General features: G+C 35.2%; 1 protein-coding gene and 1 long non-coding RNA gene across 2 annotated transcripts; both read right to left on the minus strand.

The window, feature by feature from the left end:
- Positions 1 to 443: 443 nt before the first annotated feature.
- Positions 444 to 3,650, minus strand: LOC147383007 (uncharacterized). The gene is made up of 4 exons (XR_015173852.1): positions 3,074 to 3,650; positions 2,441 to 2,634; positions 1,163 to 1,883; positions 444 to 1,083 (listed from the first exon to the last, which is right to left on the minus strand). It is a non-coding gene; the product is annotated as an uncharacterized LOC147383007 (long non-coding RNA).
- A 10,209-nt stretch (positions 3,651 to 13,859) lies between these two features.
- Positions 13,860 to 16,501, minus strand: LOC147383008 (uncharacterized). Its single transcript, XM_086427255.1, has 3 exons — positions 16,325 to 16,501; positions 15,492 to 15,541; positions 13,860 to 15,402 (listed from the first exon to the last, which is right to left on the minus strand). The coding sequence occupies exons 1-3, from the start codon at positions 16,499 to 16,501 to the stop codon at positions 13,860 to 13,862; spliced, it is 1,770 nt and encodes a 589-aa protein (XP_086283381.1).
- Positions 16,502 to 17,144: the final 643 nt, after the last annotated feature.

Here is a 17,144-nt window from a genome sequence, read left to right on the forward strand (position 1 = left end):
GGTTCACCAACCGCCGGTAATTAATAACTTTAACAGCATTATTAAAAACCGCTGGTAAAAATAATGCATTAGTGGCGCTTTACGAACCGCCGGTAATAAAATTTCATTACAGAAAAAAAAAAATCCCTACCAGAGAAAATTACTATAATTAGAATCTGAAAATTCCAAATAAAAGGAGTAAATTAAAATAGGCAACTTTCTATTAAATAGGTAGCAAATTAACAAATTGATCTAGGATCCATTAAAGGGATGTGTACCAAACATTCAATACTGTACCAAAAAGAACTAAATATACATTCTCTATGAAGTATGATAATGTTTGAAAAAAAAAGAAACAAGTTATCATTCAATTTCATTGTGGAAACTACATATTTGCTGCAATATCTTGCTCCATTCACCCATTATATTTCCTTCTCAAATCATCTTACAATGTATATGGGGAATGTATATTTCGATAATAAAAACAAGAAATGGCCAAGAAATGCCCTGTTAAGAAATGGATATGGGGATCCAAAAACAGTTACAATCAATTTCGATAATGACCAATATGAGAACTTGTAGAATATGCCCGTCAAATGGACGGTCATACTCTTGTAGGATTTTTTTTTGGCGGCCTTGGACTATCAAATTATTGGAGAATGGGCTTAAAAAAATATTTAAAAAAAAAAATCCATAGAGTATGACCGTCGAATTTGGAGGTTTAACAAACAATAGCACGGTCCTCTAATTCACCAATCACAATGAACGAAATAATAATAATAAAAATTTGAGGTCTGTCAGTGGGTTCAAAATTTTCCTAATACGAGTATGTCAAACAAATCCATAAAGGGATAACCAACACTAGTATTTTTTAAGTAACGGTAGAGATATCATGTCATGTAAAGGCTGCATGACAAGCAATGGAAGCACTATGAAGTGATGTAGAATTCATGTATGACTTAAATCAAATGAGTGTTAGGCATGTGTCATTGCCAGCATAAGATGTTGCAGAAGATTAAATTTCTACCTGAACATCCCATACAGGGTAATTATGACCTTTGTAGCAAACAAGATTCGCGTTCAACTTTGTGCTCCATAATCGAACTGCATCAGTGCAATTCAATGTGCAAAAATCCAATCACTAAGAAAATATCAGTAAAATGCCACATGTAAGGAAACATACTAGTTGAGTCTGATGAAGAAGATAGAATAAAATCCCTAAAGGGCTAAACGTAGCTAAATAAACGGGTCCAGCATGCCCTTGAAATAATGTATATGGTCTTTTCCCACTCTGTTTCCCCAGAACCTGTTCATTAGGATTCGTCTCATTTTCTCCCGCAACTGTTTATTATAAGATTTAAAAAAAAAATTATGAACACAACGACTATGTTGATGTGTGTGCAAGTATAAATGTTTTTTTTTATTAAACAATTGATAGAAATAACCATTCATTAAAATTCACAATTGTCATATTTCATCTTTATTAAAAGTAATGATTACATAATCAAGACTAGCCTTTTTATTTTGGTAATATAATTGTATTAGATAAAAAGAGAGGAAATGGGAAATGGGAACCTTACAACAGCTGTGAGTCTTGTCATACTTCGATGTAGTTATCTTTCACGTGTCATTTAATTATGTCTTTATTGTGTAATATAGCTAGTCATATAGCCGATCCATTGGGTGGTAAATAGGAATCATTGGGTGGGAAAAGAGTAAATTGTCAATCCTACGTCAGTTTTCTTCCCTACTTTTATTTTCTTCTTCCACAATCATGACACCAACAACAAAGTGGAAAACAAAAGGGAAAAAAAAGAGGAGTCTTACTTGAGTAACAAAGTGGAATAGGACAATTGTATGTTCTTGCTGGAAGATGAGCAACAACTTGACACTGCATCAAGAATCTGCAAATTCAAAAAACAGAGAAATAAAAAAAATAAAAAATTCAGTATTCATGAATAGAGTTAGATTTCAACCAAATGTACAAGGAATCAAATAATCTTGCAAATGACAATTGAGAACTGAGCCTATCATTGATGCACTTTTATGTTGAAGAACAAGAAGCAAGATGGTTCAAGATGCATGCTCAGACATACACAGACATACAACTACAACGGAGCGAAACAGTGGAGGTTGCGAAGCCATATGTGCACAAAAGCAAACAAAACTCTAGGACCTCATTCCGAGCTCTATTGTGTGGCAGTCATTTGGAAAATACAAATTGAAGAGATTAGATGTCCAACTCAGGCCTTTATGACATATTTGGGATGATCAAGAAATTCTCAAATTTGAAAGAATATAGATTGCTTAACTATACAAATTGTTTTTACATTAGAATTACTGACATTTGATGATGATAATATTGGAAGGAACACCAAGTTTAGACCTGTAAAAGATATAGGTTTACAAAGATATAAGTTTGCTAAGCATCTTTATCACATTTTCAAAACCAAAGTCCAACCTCAAGTGGTTTGCACAGGCCTCTTCTTTCCCGGATTTACGATACCTCCCTCATAGTGTAGTAGCCTCTTCATTCTCCCCATGATAACCACAGTCCGAAATAGATGACGATGATGCAGTGGCCTTTCCTCGGCTATCTGACATACCAGAGCTTATATCCACGCTCTTTGTATTTTGCTGTCTTAGATTTTGAAGCTGGTTTTACAGAAAGTGGCCCAAAAATAGATAAAAGGAGAAGAAAAGTGAGTTGGTAAACTGCAAATCAAATTATTAAACAATCTCTGACAGCATGCCCATACAAAATGACTCAAATACATCTACAAAACCTAAAAATGTGACTAGAAAATTATCAAAATAATGCCAAACTTAAATATTAATGAATCGAAAATAGATCGATCAGTCTTAGCTTGTTGAAACCTATCAAAAGTAACAAAAAAAAAAGATAATGAATTAGTTTCCCATTCAATTTTGTTTGTGTTGGTACACAACAATGTGACCTTAAGTTTGGTCAAACAAAGTGTACAACAAAGCAACCACATCAAGTGGATGGGGTTCGATCATTGACATTAAGGAAATTAGCAAGAAGCATAAAGAATGACAATAGATTTAAGAAAATCACATATGTTCACTATACCTCAATGTGGTGCCGGATTAATTTCTCTTGAGCCTTTAGTTGAGAAACAGATCTGTTCGAATCACTTCGTGATCTGTCACCCTGTGTGAAATTAGCACTAGATGCCTGAAATGGGACAAAGGCTGCATAATGCACATACCATACGAATGTATTTGTAGAAGGATAAACATAAGATTTCTCGTATACAGAGGCAGCCGCAGCTGCAGCTTGAAGTCTAGCTTGATGCTGGCTCAAATTATCATTTGAAGCACCACTTACTAGAATCCCCGGTTGATGCACTAGCCATGCCAACTCCTGCTCAAAATTAAAAGGAGAAAAAGGATTAGCTACTTTCCAACAACTAGTTTTGTCCAATAATCATTCTTAAAAGATTTGCTGCCAATGCCGGAGCTGTTGTAACTTTCTTCATTGTATCCATCAAGATATTTGGTAAGATCGTATAACCTCTACATTAACTATCAAACCTAAAGAACAGAGCTTGTGGTGACCGATGGCAAACACATGAAACAGAGAGAGCGCCAAGCGAGTCCATTTCTCCATTACTTGATAAAGCAAGCTCCACAGTTAAACTCTCAGATGAAAGATCTGAATGCACATATTCACCAGCTGCAAAAAACCAAAAGATGTGAAGTTTTAGGTGCCAGTTATATATTGCTCAAAATTTTGACTATCCGTTTCCTTTTTTTACCATTTTTAATTCCATAAGTAGGCGTTTAGTATTGGCTAGACCCAGAATTGGGCCTCATCATGTTTGATCTAGATTGTCCTCAATTAAAACAAAAGAAAAGAAACTTGAGTGAACATAAATGCTAATGAGAGAATCTAGGGATAAATATATGGATATCTACTAAATTTTATTTTATTTTAATAATGAAGTCCACTAGACAATGAGTTGGAGTTGGGCATTTTCCTATAACCCAAGTATCAACTGGTTAAGAATCACCCAGATCAATCAATGTTAGTTGTAAGAGAATTCCTATATGCCCATCTTGTGAACCATTGTAACATTTATTGATAGTAGCAAAAAAAAAAAAAAATTGTCAGCAATAACAATCATTCTTCTTTCTTATATAGATTTAAGAGATTTCATTTAGCAAATATGAAAAGAACAAACCTAAGATGTCGAGAAGACTTGCCAAAAAAGATCACCAAAGAAAATACATAGAGACAATGGATACAAGCTTACAATCCTATTTCATTTGAAAACAAGATCATCAAAGAAAATACCCTTAAACTTCTTAAAAATCATGCTATTTTAATTCTACTAGTCCACTACCAATACTTACATGGTGGTACAAGAGTTTCCACATGAGGATGTGCATGAACAAATTTCTTATTACCCGCTTCAATATGTCTTAAAGCATTGGATTCCAAATTGAATAAGTACAAACTGCCTCCACAGCTAAGTAACATCTGATTCATTCGAACTGGTACAGGGAAAACCTCCAAATTAGGCCTTATAAAACTTCCCAAAATGAAACTATATTCTTTAATCCAACTGGGCCTGTTCTTTTCTTCTTCATTGTTGTCTTTTGAAGTCCAAATGACCATTGTCGATGCTCCAATCATGCAAAGCGAAAGATGGTCTCTCATCTCGACCAAAAAAGGACAAGGTCCTTGTTCCCCAACTTGCTCAGGTAAAGAATTTATTTGAAAATCCTCTTCACTGATATTTATGGAGAGGATAGAATTAATGTATTCTTCCTCCTCATCACTGTCAGAGAGGTCAGGATTATTGTATTCTGCCTCCTTACTGTGGAACAGCCAGTGAATAGCACCTCTAGCTGTGACATGCCAATTATTAGTGGGAACAAAAGGAACATTTGCTTTTTTACTTCCTTTAATCACTCCCCAAAGTAAAGACCTCAATTCGGCACGGTTCAAGCACTGAGACATTATTGGCAATAAGACGGAAGACTTTGTATTTATTATTCTTTGAATCAAAACCAAAACAAATGTTTCCGTTTGTAGCTAAGTATTAACTACTATTAGTATTCTTGTCACTAGTTTTTTTTTTTTTTTTTTTTAATTATTGTCGGTACTGTTACAACCAACCATTATCATTACCAAACTGAGACTTTACTAATATAAAATATCTTTAAAAAGTTCACTACCATGGTTTTGAACTTACTAGGAGATTCAATTCGATTAAATTGAACTACAAAATACAAAAATCTTAAATGTTTTGCCAAGCTACGAGTAGTTACCAACAATGCGCAAATAACATACACCAAGGTATGTGCTCTTAAATATGAATAGTTGTATTATATGTAACTAGAACAAACAAATATGGACTCAAAGTTGATCTCTGATGCAGGCCAATTGTAACATAGTCACAGCATTGAATGTATAACTATATGGGTACAAGGGGGAGTTTACCAACTCGTTTAAAATTCTCAGTCATCAAGCCTATAAAGTTTGCCCAAATCACACACCAGTTTTAGTCAATCTTTTATGAATCTACCGATAGAACATTTTAACCAGTTAATATTCCATAAGTCAACCAATAAATCAACCCACAAAAGCTTGCCAAATATCAACCAAATGAAAAGAAATACAATTAAAAGCCAAATTAGGGAATGCAAGGGGAAAAAAAACATAAAAGAATGCTTGAAGTTCATGACCAAGTACCAATTTCCATGTCAAATTTTGTTTATCATGTTGTGCCAAGTATATTCTTAAATAAAGAACATATGAGCAGTTACATTACATAACTAGAACAAACAAATATGAACTCAGAGTCAATCTCTAATGCATACCAATTGTAACTAAGAACTCATTTGTCACATCTGCCGTTGCCCTCACAATAGTCGCAGCATTAAATATATAACTATATGCGTACAAGGGTGAGTTAACCAACAAATTTAAAATTATCGGTCATCAACCTATAAAATTTGCCCAAATCACTCTAGTTTTAGTCAATCTATTATGAATCTAACTATAGAACATTTCAACCAGTTAATTTTCCATAAGTCAACCAATGAATCAACCCACAAAAGCTTGCCAAATATCATCCAGACGAAAAGAAATACAATTAAAAGCTAAATTTGGTATTGCAAGGGAAAAAAACATAAAAGAATGCTTGAAGTTCATGACCAAGTACCAATTTCCATGTCAAATTTTGTTTAACATGTTATGCCAAGTATATTCTTAAATAAAGAACTCATCCGTTAAGTCTGACATAAAGTATAACAGAGACGCACTAAGATGCCCCTTAATCTAATCAATGAGAGTACTTACCAATATTAACATAAACATCATCATTGACCTTGGTATAGAACTCAACATCCCAGGTATCTACAGCATGAGCAAAGAATAATTTTGTCTTCTTTGCAAGCTCCTCAGGTGCCTCCACAAGACTATCCTGTAGAATGATACAAGATTACTGTTATGAAGATCATTGGCCCCTTGTTTGCATATTGCCAAACATTTAAGAGACAAATTTTAGGTAGCAAAGATAAATAAATTGTAGCCATCTCTGTTGATTTGGTACTTTTAAACTTTTATCATATCTAATGACACCCAAAACAGCTGCTTCAAACACCAAGAAGAGCGAAATTGCCCACAGATGAGCACCCTTGGATATACCTCTTATTCAACTTATTTTGGTTCATTCCTGGGATATGCAACCCAACATTGGTTTCCAAAAAATGTCCCATAAGTGCCATTCACCCCGTACTGATTGTGTATGATCCGATATGCGTAGGATTAGGATAGAAAAATGGTATTCTACATGGTGAAGGATCTGGATTGTTTATTCTGGAGATGGAGGTTACAGAAATTTTGCAGAACAATGAAGTGCATGAAATTAGCAAAACCCATCACAACTACTACTCCATATAATCAGGAATGCAAGTGTATCATTAAGGCCATATAGTGGAAATCTGGAAGCTTAGTGAGTAACTAGATGTGAGTGTTTAGGGAGAAAGAGAGACGTGGATAGATGGAGCTGTTGGAATGACTAGAGAGATGAGCACCCTTCATGGTGTGGTTTTGATGTGAGTACCCTCGGGGGGCAGATTTAGAGTGGGGGGGGGGGGGCACTTGCCCCCACAAGAATTTTCAAAGTCTATGAATTAGTGAGATATGACCCTTTTGGATAAGCTACAACTCATCTTCTTAAGAATTGAACATTAAACCAGAGTTCTATGAATAAACTCACGACTCAGAGAAAAATTCACCTGATTTCATACATCCACTACAAACACGAGGCGTGCCCAAGTGAGTTGCAAGCATAACTCCCAAGCCATTTGTACAACAAGTAAAGGTTAAACCAAGATTATAGCATAATACCTCCACACCACATATGGTCTTATTTAATTTCATTAATGCCAAATTTTCTGAACTACCAAGGTGTTCAAGTAATGCCATTGTTTAAGAGTTCCAAAATCTTGTATATATAATTGAAAAGAGATAATGAAATTTCTGAAAGTTAGTTCCGACGGGGGATTCTTTCCAAAAGAGATGAGAATTTTACCGGCCCTAGTTGCTCATTTAGATAGTTTCCAAAAGATACAAATGGGAAACAAATAAAAGAGGATGGAAAGATGGATATACATACTCAGCAACCAAATGTTCTTCTAAGCTATGAACAACCTCTTATAAAGTGGTGCCCCAAGCTCGGGTTTTATAGTTCTTATGTGAGACGGCCCCTTAATGTAACTTACCTGCCAAAACAAAGTGTGCACTGTAAGAATCAATCAAGTAATCCTTTGTCCATATGAAAAAAAAAAGAATATAAAAAAGAGAAAGGATACGACAGTTGAGGATGGGAAATGGCTCAATACGACCAATACCAATATTAAGTGTTTGTGTGTACTAACAATTTAAGAATATATTGTTATTAGGGTGCTATTAATTTGTGCCCGGTACACGTTAAGGTGTATTAAATACACCTCCAAAATTTATGTTAGGAGCGGATGGAATTTGGATTTTCTGCTTGTGGATTGGCATACACTATGTGAAAAAAGCCCATATTTGACGGTCTTAAAACAACAAAGAAGTTTAACCTGAAAAAGGAGATTTAGAATATATATGCTATGCTGATGATTATAAAACTAGTAGTAAAGAAAGTGGAACAGAGTGGCTCATCAGCAACACAAACAAGATGTTGGCCAGCTTGAGCTAGGTGAAAGAGGGGTACTTACCTCAAGAAGTGGTCGGTCATGTTCAGCCTTAGGAAGAACAGATGAGAGCGATCATACGCACTAATGCTGCATCACCTTGCACAAGGAATGACATATTATTTTTCTAATTGTACAAGAGAATTATTGGCTAGCATGTTATTGTCAAACTTTCAGCTTAATTTGGGCTAAAAAAACAACACCAGGTTCATTTTATCGATATGGGATGACGGACTATCCTATGTTGCTATCAATCTTGTTCAATGTATTAGTCTTCTTATGAGTGAACTACAATCAGATTTGTGTGCTCTTCTTTACAGGTTTGTCTTGTAGTGGCGATAGCTTCGCCAAGGAAGGCAGCATTATTGGTTTTGATCCTGCATATGAACGCCATTGTTGGAACCTAGAGTAATAAAACCACAACAAAAGAGAACGCATTATCTGGTTGCAATTTTTTACAGATCATAATAAACAGAGATGACAGCTTACATACATCTCCTTTAATACTATTGTACGGTTATTTGTTGCAAAAAATATGCTCAAACAGAAGTGTATAAGGTAGGAAAAACTAGATGGGCAAAATAACAAAAAGCATATAAACTAATACCTGGCTGTAATTGGACCGTATAGGTTCTAGTTCGGCTGTTGGAGGAGCTGCTTCTATTTCAGCCAAAGAAGAATAACCAAGATGGATGGCAGCCCATCACAGAAAAGCCCGAATATCCTGCTTGAATATTTTGCAACCCTAAAGATTAAACAAAACATATTGGCCTGACCCACACACGACCCCATTAAAGATTAAACAAAACACAGCACATTTAATCATATAATACTAACTGAGCAACTAATAATTAAGAACAACACTTTATAATTATAAGTGCAAAAAAAAATGGACCTAAAGGGATGAATTGGCTACAAAGAGAGTAGCCGAAGCCATGTTGTTGATTGATGATATGTGAGAACAGCAGCAACAAGAGTGAGTTTGAAGCAATACAAAATATAGGATGAGATTATGGATAACTTTGTGGATGAATGAATAGTTGTGGTCTTCACTCCCTCACACTATCATATATCCTCTACTCTTCCTCCTCTTACCTTACAATTCCTTTGTTCATGATTGTATTGGACATGGGGCAAGTGTGTCACTGTTTCCATGTGTGGATAAGAAAAAATAAAACCCCAATAAAATCTACTACACATATAATCATGTATATATGTAATTTTAATTTTTTTTTAAAAAGAAGAAATTGGATATGTTGCCTATCTTTGCTCATCATTTTTCTGACCCTCACTGACCAAGACTCTATAAGGGATTATTCGGAGTGTCCAAAATGCATGTTGTTAATCTTGAAATGGAATCTACCTCTAGATGTCCTTCACACCACTAGCTTCACAAATAGTCTGAACCAACTCGAAGGTCAGACACATGGGGGATATAATCTGAAATTAGCATGATATTTTTTTTTAGAGTAGTTCACATAGTTTTTTTGCACTGTGAATGAGAGAAAAGAAAGAGAAAAACAGGCAAACTATACTAATATGCATGGGTTACACTATGCAACACCTGCTCATTTTGACTGACTGCACTACACAGGGTGCACTACAAAAGGAAATAGAACTAGCAACAGAAAGCTAGCACTACTGAGCCAACAATGGCGGTGGAGTTTCAACAATTGGAAAGAAGTTCTAATTGAATTTAAAGTTCAACTGTTACCAAAAAATTGAATTCAAAACAGAAAGTACTACTGAGCCATGTGTAATGAGCTCACAACCTTACAAGCATAATACAAGGGAAATTTTCTGTTTTGACACTATTTTGCTTAGTGTCAACATGCATTCAAAACAGAAAGTTCTCGTCATATAGAAAGCAATAAAGTTGGAATGAATGGGGAGAGAGATTTTCGTATTGTCAGCAATACTAGTGAGTTGGGATTTGTCTTGGAATATTGGAGGAAGCTTGTAAAGAACTAAATTTAGGCACTATACAACAGAAGAGACTCTAAATTGGGTCTCACTGTTGAAATTACCAAATCAAAAGTAATAGGACAAAAGTCTTTTAATAATATCAAATACTATATGAATTTAGGTTCGGCATTATGTTGCTTAATGATTTAGTAGAAATTATTCCTATGTGAGCATAAGGAGGACCATATGCAGCAAATGGATTGCTTCAGTAAATAAATTTAAACACCAACTTTCTTGTCAACTTTCTTGTGGTGAAATAGACTTTGGAGCACTTTTCCAAGGACTTCGGAGTTAAAGTAACCCACACATATAAGCATATCAGGCATTAATGATGGAATTGAGCATACTAGAAGTAAGAAAATGTCTATCAATTTGTTAAGACCTAACTTAACATTATCTTTTCTATTAGAGAAAATTAGTTGTATTCAATACACAAAAGAAGGACAAGGATAACTACAATAACCATTCAACTAAAGCCAACCAAGATTATTGAGAATTACAATAAGAAGCTCTACTGCAAATTTGTTTCTTTTTAGAAAGAAATCAAACATATTATGGTCAAACTATTACTATATTTTCCAAACCATTACAGCAAATGTAAATGAACAACAGAGTTGAAGTAGTAAGAGAAGGAATGAATAAGCAAGTAATACCATTAAACTGTCCTAGCATTATAAATGTTCTAAACTATCATACTTGGATGCTTCAAAGTTATAGTTACCTCTCCAAAAGCCTTGCACTATCAATAGTTGACAACAGAAATTCCAGCTCCAACAGTCATCCGGGCTTGGGACCACCCTTTTCCCTCCTCCTTTATCCGGGCTTGGGACCGGCAATGTAAAACATATAATTTACATTGGCGGAGTTAAAAAGGGGTTAGCTAACAAAAAAAATAGTTATAAAAGAAATCATAAAATATATGTAGGTAAAAAAGTCTATGTAGTGATCCATTTCATGCAAACAACTAGCACACATAAAGGATGAGAATGCCATACCTACTGATTTGCTAAATCTTCCAGTCCATTTCATCTATTTAGGCTAGTAATGGACACAATCCTAATTTTCAATATTTACAGACCATTATCATAAGTTTTTCATAAGTAAGCAAACTAACAAAATCATAAGTTTATCTCAAAAAGCAAGTATCATACATTATTATCCAAAACACAAAATTCACTTAATAAAACTAATAAAATTAACTAATTTAGAAGTTTTTCTAACAAAAGAACGCATCAAATCAATCATCTGGCAGCTGTGTCAATGAGTTCGGTGGAGTTGGGAACGTACAGCCCGGTGGAGTAGGGAATGTGTCGCCAAACTACAATAAACATATCAGATTATCAGATATGTTATGTTTATATATCTAAAAATTCAATAAATATAAATTTTTTACTTACACATCATGACAGGTTCATAACCATCAGTGCGAGATTATCAGACTCATCCTCTGAAGGGTCCATCTAAGACATGCAATAAACAAAAGAGTTAGCACACAATAAATTATATGAAAAATAAATTAAATAATTAGTAGTCATTTCTATCCAAATAAGCATACCAATTAACATTCTAAGTTTCGATTGATTGTGGAACCCTTACAAACAACAAATCATGAGTATAGTTTTTAATCTTCAATGTCAGTATTGTCTGAACCATCAACAGAATTGATTGTACGGGGGGGTTGTTCAAATAACAATTGAGAAGGTGCATCGAGAGTAATTCCGGGTACATCATCTCTAACCCAAATGACATCACCATCATCACCTTGTTCCATGACATTTCTATCTTGACAAACACCAAATGGCTGAGGTTCCCATATATCCTCTTCTTCATCAATATTCACCACACTCATGTCATACAAGTCTCTAGGTTTAGCCTTCACAACAACATGCCAATCTGATTCTATAGGATCTTCTACATAGAATACTTGTTGTGCTTGTGCAGCTAAGACATATGGTTCATCTCTCGATTGTAATAATAATCGATTGAAATTCACAAGTGTGAACCCATGCTCATCAACCCTTATTCCTCTACCCATAGCAGTAACATCAACCCAATCGCACTTAAACAGTACAAACTGAAGACTTGGAGAATACGTCAACTCAATAATGTCTGTTAAACGTCCGTAGTATGTTACATTTCCTGTTACGGGTCTTTGATCTCTACTACTTGCATAACTTGTAGTAGATGCAGTAACTGCAATCCCACTATTTTGACATTTACAACCTTTCTCCTTGTCTGAAATACGAAACCTAAACCCATTCAGAACATATCCCTTATACCTCTTCGCCATATTTTGTGGACCTAAACTTAGGCTCGTAATATCATCTGATACGATATTTTTCGATTTCCTCAACAATTGCACCTATTAGTAACCAAAGAGAATCAATATTATTACATTATTGAAAATAATATAATAGAGTTGTAATTGCACTTTGAATCATCTCACTTACATGATTCTTGAACCAACTAGTAAATTGTTTATTCTGTAACTTCTGCAAGTCATGAGCACGTGTGTGTGGCAATTGCATCATAATCGATCGCATGTGTTGTCTGTTTAACCATTAAGTATTACACATGTTAGATTGTATAATATGTTACATTTGTATATAATGTTAATTGTGTCGCAAAAATATCAACTTACTCTATGTAATTGGTAACTTTGTCATTGTTGAACAATATGTAACGATGTGCTTGTTCCCTTTCCAATTCATTTAAATCAAATGGCACTATACTTCAGATCGTGGAATAGTCATAATTCCTAAGTGGTCGATTCAACCTTGTCTCAACATTATGTAGATATCTCGAACAAAATGTCAGACATTCCTCAGCCAAGTACCCTTCAGCTATTGACCCTTCGGGTTGAGCTCTGTTACGTACATAAGACTTAAGTCTGTACAAATACCTATATCAAAAAATAAAAAATATGTGACTTAATTCATTGCTAGGATGGCGAGAAAATGTATTAAATTCGTAAATAATGTGCACCTTTCAATGGGATACATCCATCGATATTGAACAGGTCCACCCAATCTTGCTTCTTCGGCCAAGTGGATCGGCAGATGCACCATAATATCAAAAAATGCAGGTGGGAAGATTCGTTCTAAACTACACAGTGTCAATATTATACGTTCTTCCAGTCGATGTAGTTCCTGAACATGACATATCTTGGAACATAATTCACGAAAGAAGCTACTCAATTCAATGATTACTGCAATGACATTCTTGGACAGTGATCGTCTGACCGCCAATGGCAATAATTGTTGCATTAAGACATGTAAGTCATGACTCTTCAAACCAGTTATTTTACGCTCTTTTACATTAACACATCTGGCGATATTGGAAGAATAACCATCTGGGACCTTAACATTCTTCAGTACCTTACAAAACAACTCTTTTTCATGTTTGTCCATTGTAAAACATGCAGTTGGAAGATACACCTTATTTGTTGAAGACACTATTTGTGGGTGAAGTGTGTTCCTTACGCCCATTTCTACCAAGTCTAGACGAGCCTTTAAGTTGTCTTTCGACTTGCCTTCTATATTTAACAACGTACCAATTACATTATCACACACATTCTTCTCAATATGCATCACGTCCAGATTGTGTCTCAATAAATTAGTACTCCAGTATGGTAATTTGAATAATATGCTCAACTTCTTCCAATTAAATGGCATGATGTTCTCTCTTGCTTGTCTCTGTCATTTTCTCGCAGTGTGTTTTCCATACTTGAATACAATTCCATCCAACAGGTTTACAATGTCATATCCAGCCACATATTCTGGTCGGGACCTATCTTCTATTGTACCATCGAATGATTTTTTATCTCTTCGAAACCTGTGTTGCAGTGGTAAAAATTTACGATATCCCATGTAACAATGTTTTTTTCCTTTTCGCAAATAACGACTGCATGTGTCTTTATTGCAAATCGGACATGCAAGTTTTCCTTTTGTACTCCAACCTGATAGCATCGCATACCCAGGAAAGTCACTAATCGTCCATAGCAAAGCTGCACGCATCTGAAATGTCTCATTTCTTGATGCGTCATATGTCATTAATCCACTTTCCCATAATTCTTTCAATTCTTCCACTAAAGGTCTCATATATACATCTATGTTGTTTCCAGGACCAGTAGGACCAGGGATTAACATGGACAAAATCATGTTTGACTGTTTCATACACATCCATGGGGGCAAGTTATATGGAATCAATATCACAGGCCATGTGCTGTGACTAATACTCATAGTTCTGAACGGATTGAAACCGTCACTAGCCAACCCAAGTCTAACATTACGAACATCTAAAGCGAATGACGGATTGCAATTATCAAAATGGCTCCATGCTATTGAGTCTGCTGGATGCCTTAAAAGACCATCTTTGGTTCGACACTCATCATGCCACCTCATGTCAGAAGCTGTCTTTGATGACATAAAAAGTCTTTGTAGCCTTGGTTTTAATGGAAAATAACGTAGTATCTTAGCTGGACTTTTTTTCCTTTTCCCTCTCGATTGATCTTCATCCATTTTCCATCTAGAAGCACCACATGTGTCACAAACTTGTTTCTCGCTAGTCTCTCTCCAATATATCATGCAATCGTTAGGGCACGCATGTATCTTATTATAGTCAAGACCTAAATCTGAGATAATCTTTTTTGTCTGACTGAAATTTTCTGGCAACGTCGACCCATTCGGGAGCACCTCCCTCAACAAGTCAAGCAACATTGTAAATGACTTGTTGCTCCATCCACTAAGGCACTTGATGTGAAATAGTTTAACTATGAACGATAATTTGTTGAATTTTGTACAACCAGGATACAACTCTTTCTCCATATCGTTTATCAACTTGTAAAATTTCTCAATTTCTACATTTACCTCGCTATTTGGTATTTCTGTATGATTACCAGTTACATTACATTCTGCATTTGGCATTCTGAAAATATCATCCAATAGATCTTCCATTCCATCCCCACTTTCATTTCTCATTGCATTGTTTGACCGATCATATGAATCTGAATTCTGGCCTCTAGATGATGACGACTCAATATCTTCACCGTGGAATAACCATCTAGTGTAATTCTTGTCGAACCCGTAACAGATCATATGGTCATATGCATTTTGTTTGCTCTGGTAGTACACGTTATTGCATTTAGAACATGGACACTTCAACTTCTCGTCAACAGTGGCTCCACGTTCAAAAGCAAACTGAATGAATCTTTTTACCCCTTCGATATATTCTTGACTAATCCTAACACATTCAACAAGTTCATGCGAATAATACATCAACATTATGATATGGTGACATCAAATCAATCATGATATGAAATATCAACATACCTCGACTTTCGAATCCAACTCTTATCCATTGTCCGTAAAAGAAATTGACACTGAAACGCAGAAATAAGAAATTCATAAAAAAATGGGGGTAAGATCGAATGTATTAAGTTTCATGTATGGTGTGACTCCATCCATGTATGTACGATATGTTCTTTCTATTTATTTATTATAAAAAATTATATATATTTTGATCTTATCCTCTAACCATAAGTAAAGTGTATAACTTAACATGATTGAAAGGTTTTTAGGAAAATGGTAAAGAAAATGGTAAGTCAGTTATTTTTTATTAGTCTCTTACAGAAGATTGCGATTAACAGTCTGTTTGAATTGAGAAAAAAGAAAAGAAGAGAAAATATGCAACTTTCTCTTCCTTTCTCCTATTTGGATTGTTAAGTGGGGAGAAAAGAGAAGAAAAGTGGGGGAAAGAGAATGAAAAATGTAAAATTTGGTTTCTCCAAAAGTGGAGAGACGAGAAGGAAAGAGAAGAGAATGAAGTTTTACATTCCAATTTTGTCTTAATTATTTTTAAAATTTTCAAAAATAGGTAATATTGGCAAGCCATCCGTAAGGTTATTTGCAGGCCATCCGACAGGCCATCCAATAGGCCATCCGACAAGCCATTTGACAGGCCATTTGGACAAGCCATTAGGCAGGCCATCCGACCAGGCCATTTGGCAGGCCATCCAACATGCCATTGGACAAGCCATTAGGCAGGCCATCCGACCAGGCCATTTGGCAGGCCATCCGACATGCCATTAGGCAAGTCATCCGACAGGCCATTTGGTAGGCCATCTGACATGCCATTGGACAAGCCATTAGGCAGGCCATCCGACCTGGCCATTTGGCAGGCCATCCAACATGCCATTGGACAAGCCATTAGGCAGGCCATCCGACATGCCATTAGGCAAGTCATCCGACAGGCCATTTGGTAGGCCATCTGACATGCCATTGGACAAGCCATTGGACAGGCCATCCGACCTGGCCATTTGGCAGGCCATCCGACATGCCATTGGACAGGCCATCTGACAAGTCATTGGCTATGCTCTATAAGCAATCAATAGGGCATGGAAGTGTAATAAAATATGAAGTTTATATATATTCTAGATTTATCGAGTAGATCTAGAATTAAGAGAAATAAGATTACAATCTATCCAAAAAAAAAGTTTACAATCTGATTAGGTGCTTACATAAAGTTATCCTTCTTTGATCCACTGTTGCATAATCTACACTTTCATCTAATGAGGCAATAGGTTTATTAATCTTGTTAACCCTCCAAATTTAATTTCAATAACTCAGATTACCAGACAAATAAGAAAATTCCAACCCTCAAGAAATAGATCCAAGTTTACGCTATAACATGAACTAGTAAACAATAATACCCAATACAAGTTGGGTATCTTTAAATATCAAATTACCATAAACAGAACAAAACCCATAAAACTTAATCCTTAATTATTAATCAAAAATCAAACCTGTATAAGCATACCCAATTCAAGATTCTACACAAAACCTAGCATCCAAATAACAATTTTACCAAAGAAATACATAGTCTTATAAAGATAAAGGAACAAAAACTTCAAAATTCATGAAAAAAACTAGTTCAATAATACTCACTAGAAGTTGGATATTTTTAAATATCAAATTACCAAGAAC

The sequence above is a fragment of the Akebia trifoliata genome, chromosome 16 (genome assembly GCF_017979445.1).
Source record: "Akebia trifoliata isolate Shusen 1 chromosome 16, ASM1797944v1, whole genome shotgun sequence".
NCBI lineage: Eukaryota > Viridiplantae > Streptophyta > Magnoliopsida > Ranunculales > Lardizabalaceae > Akebia > Akebia trifoliata.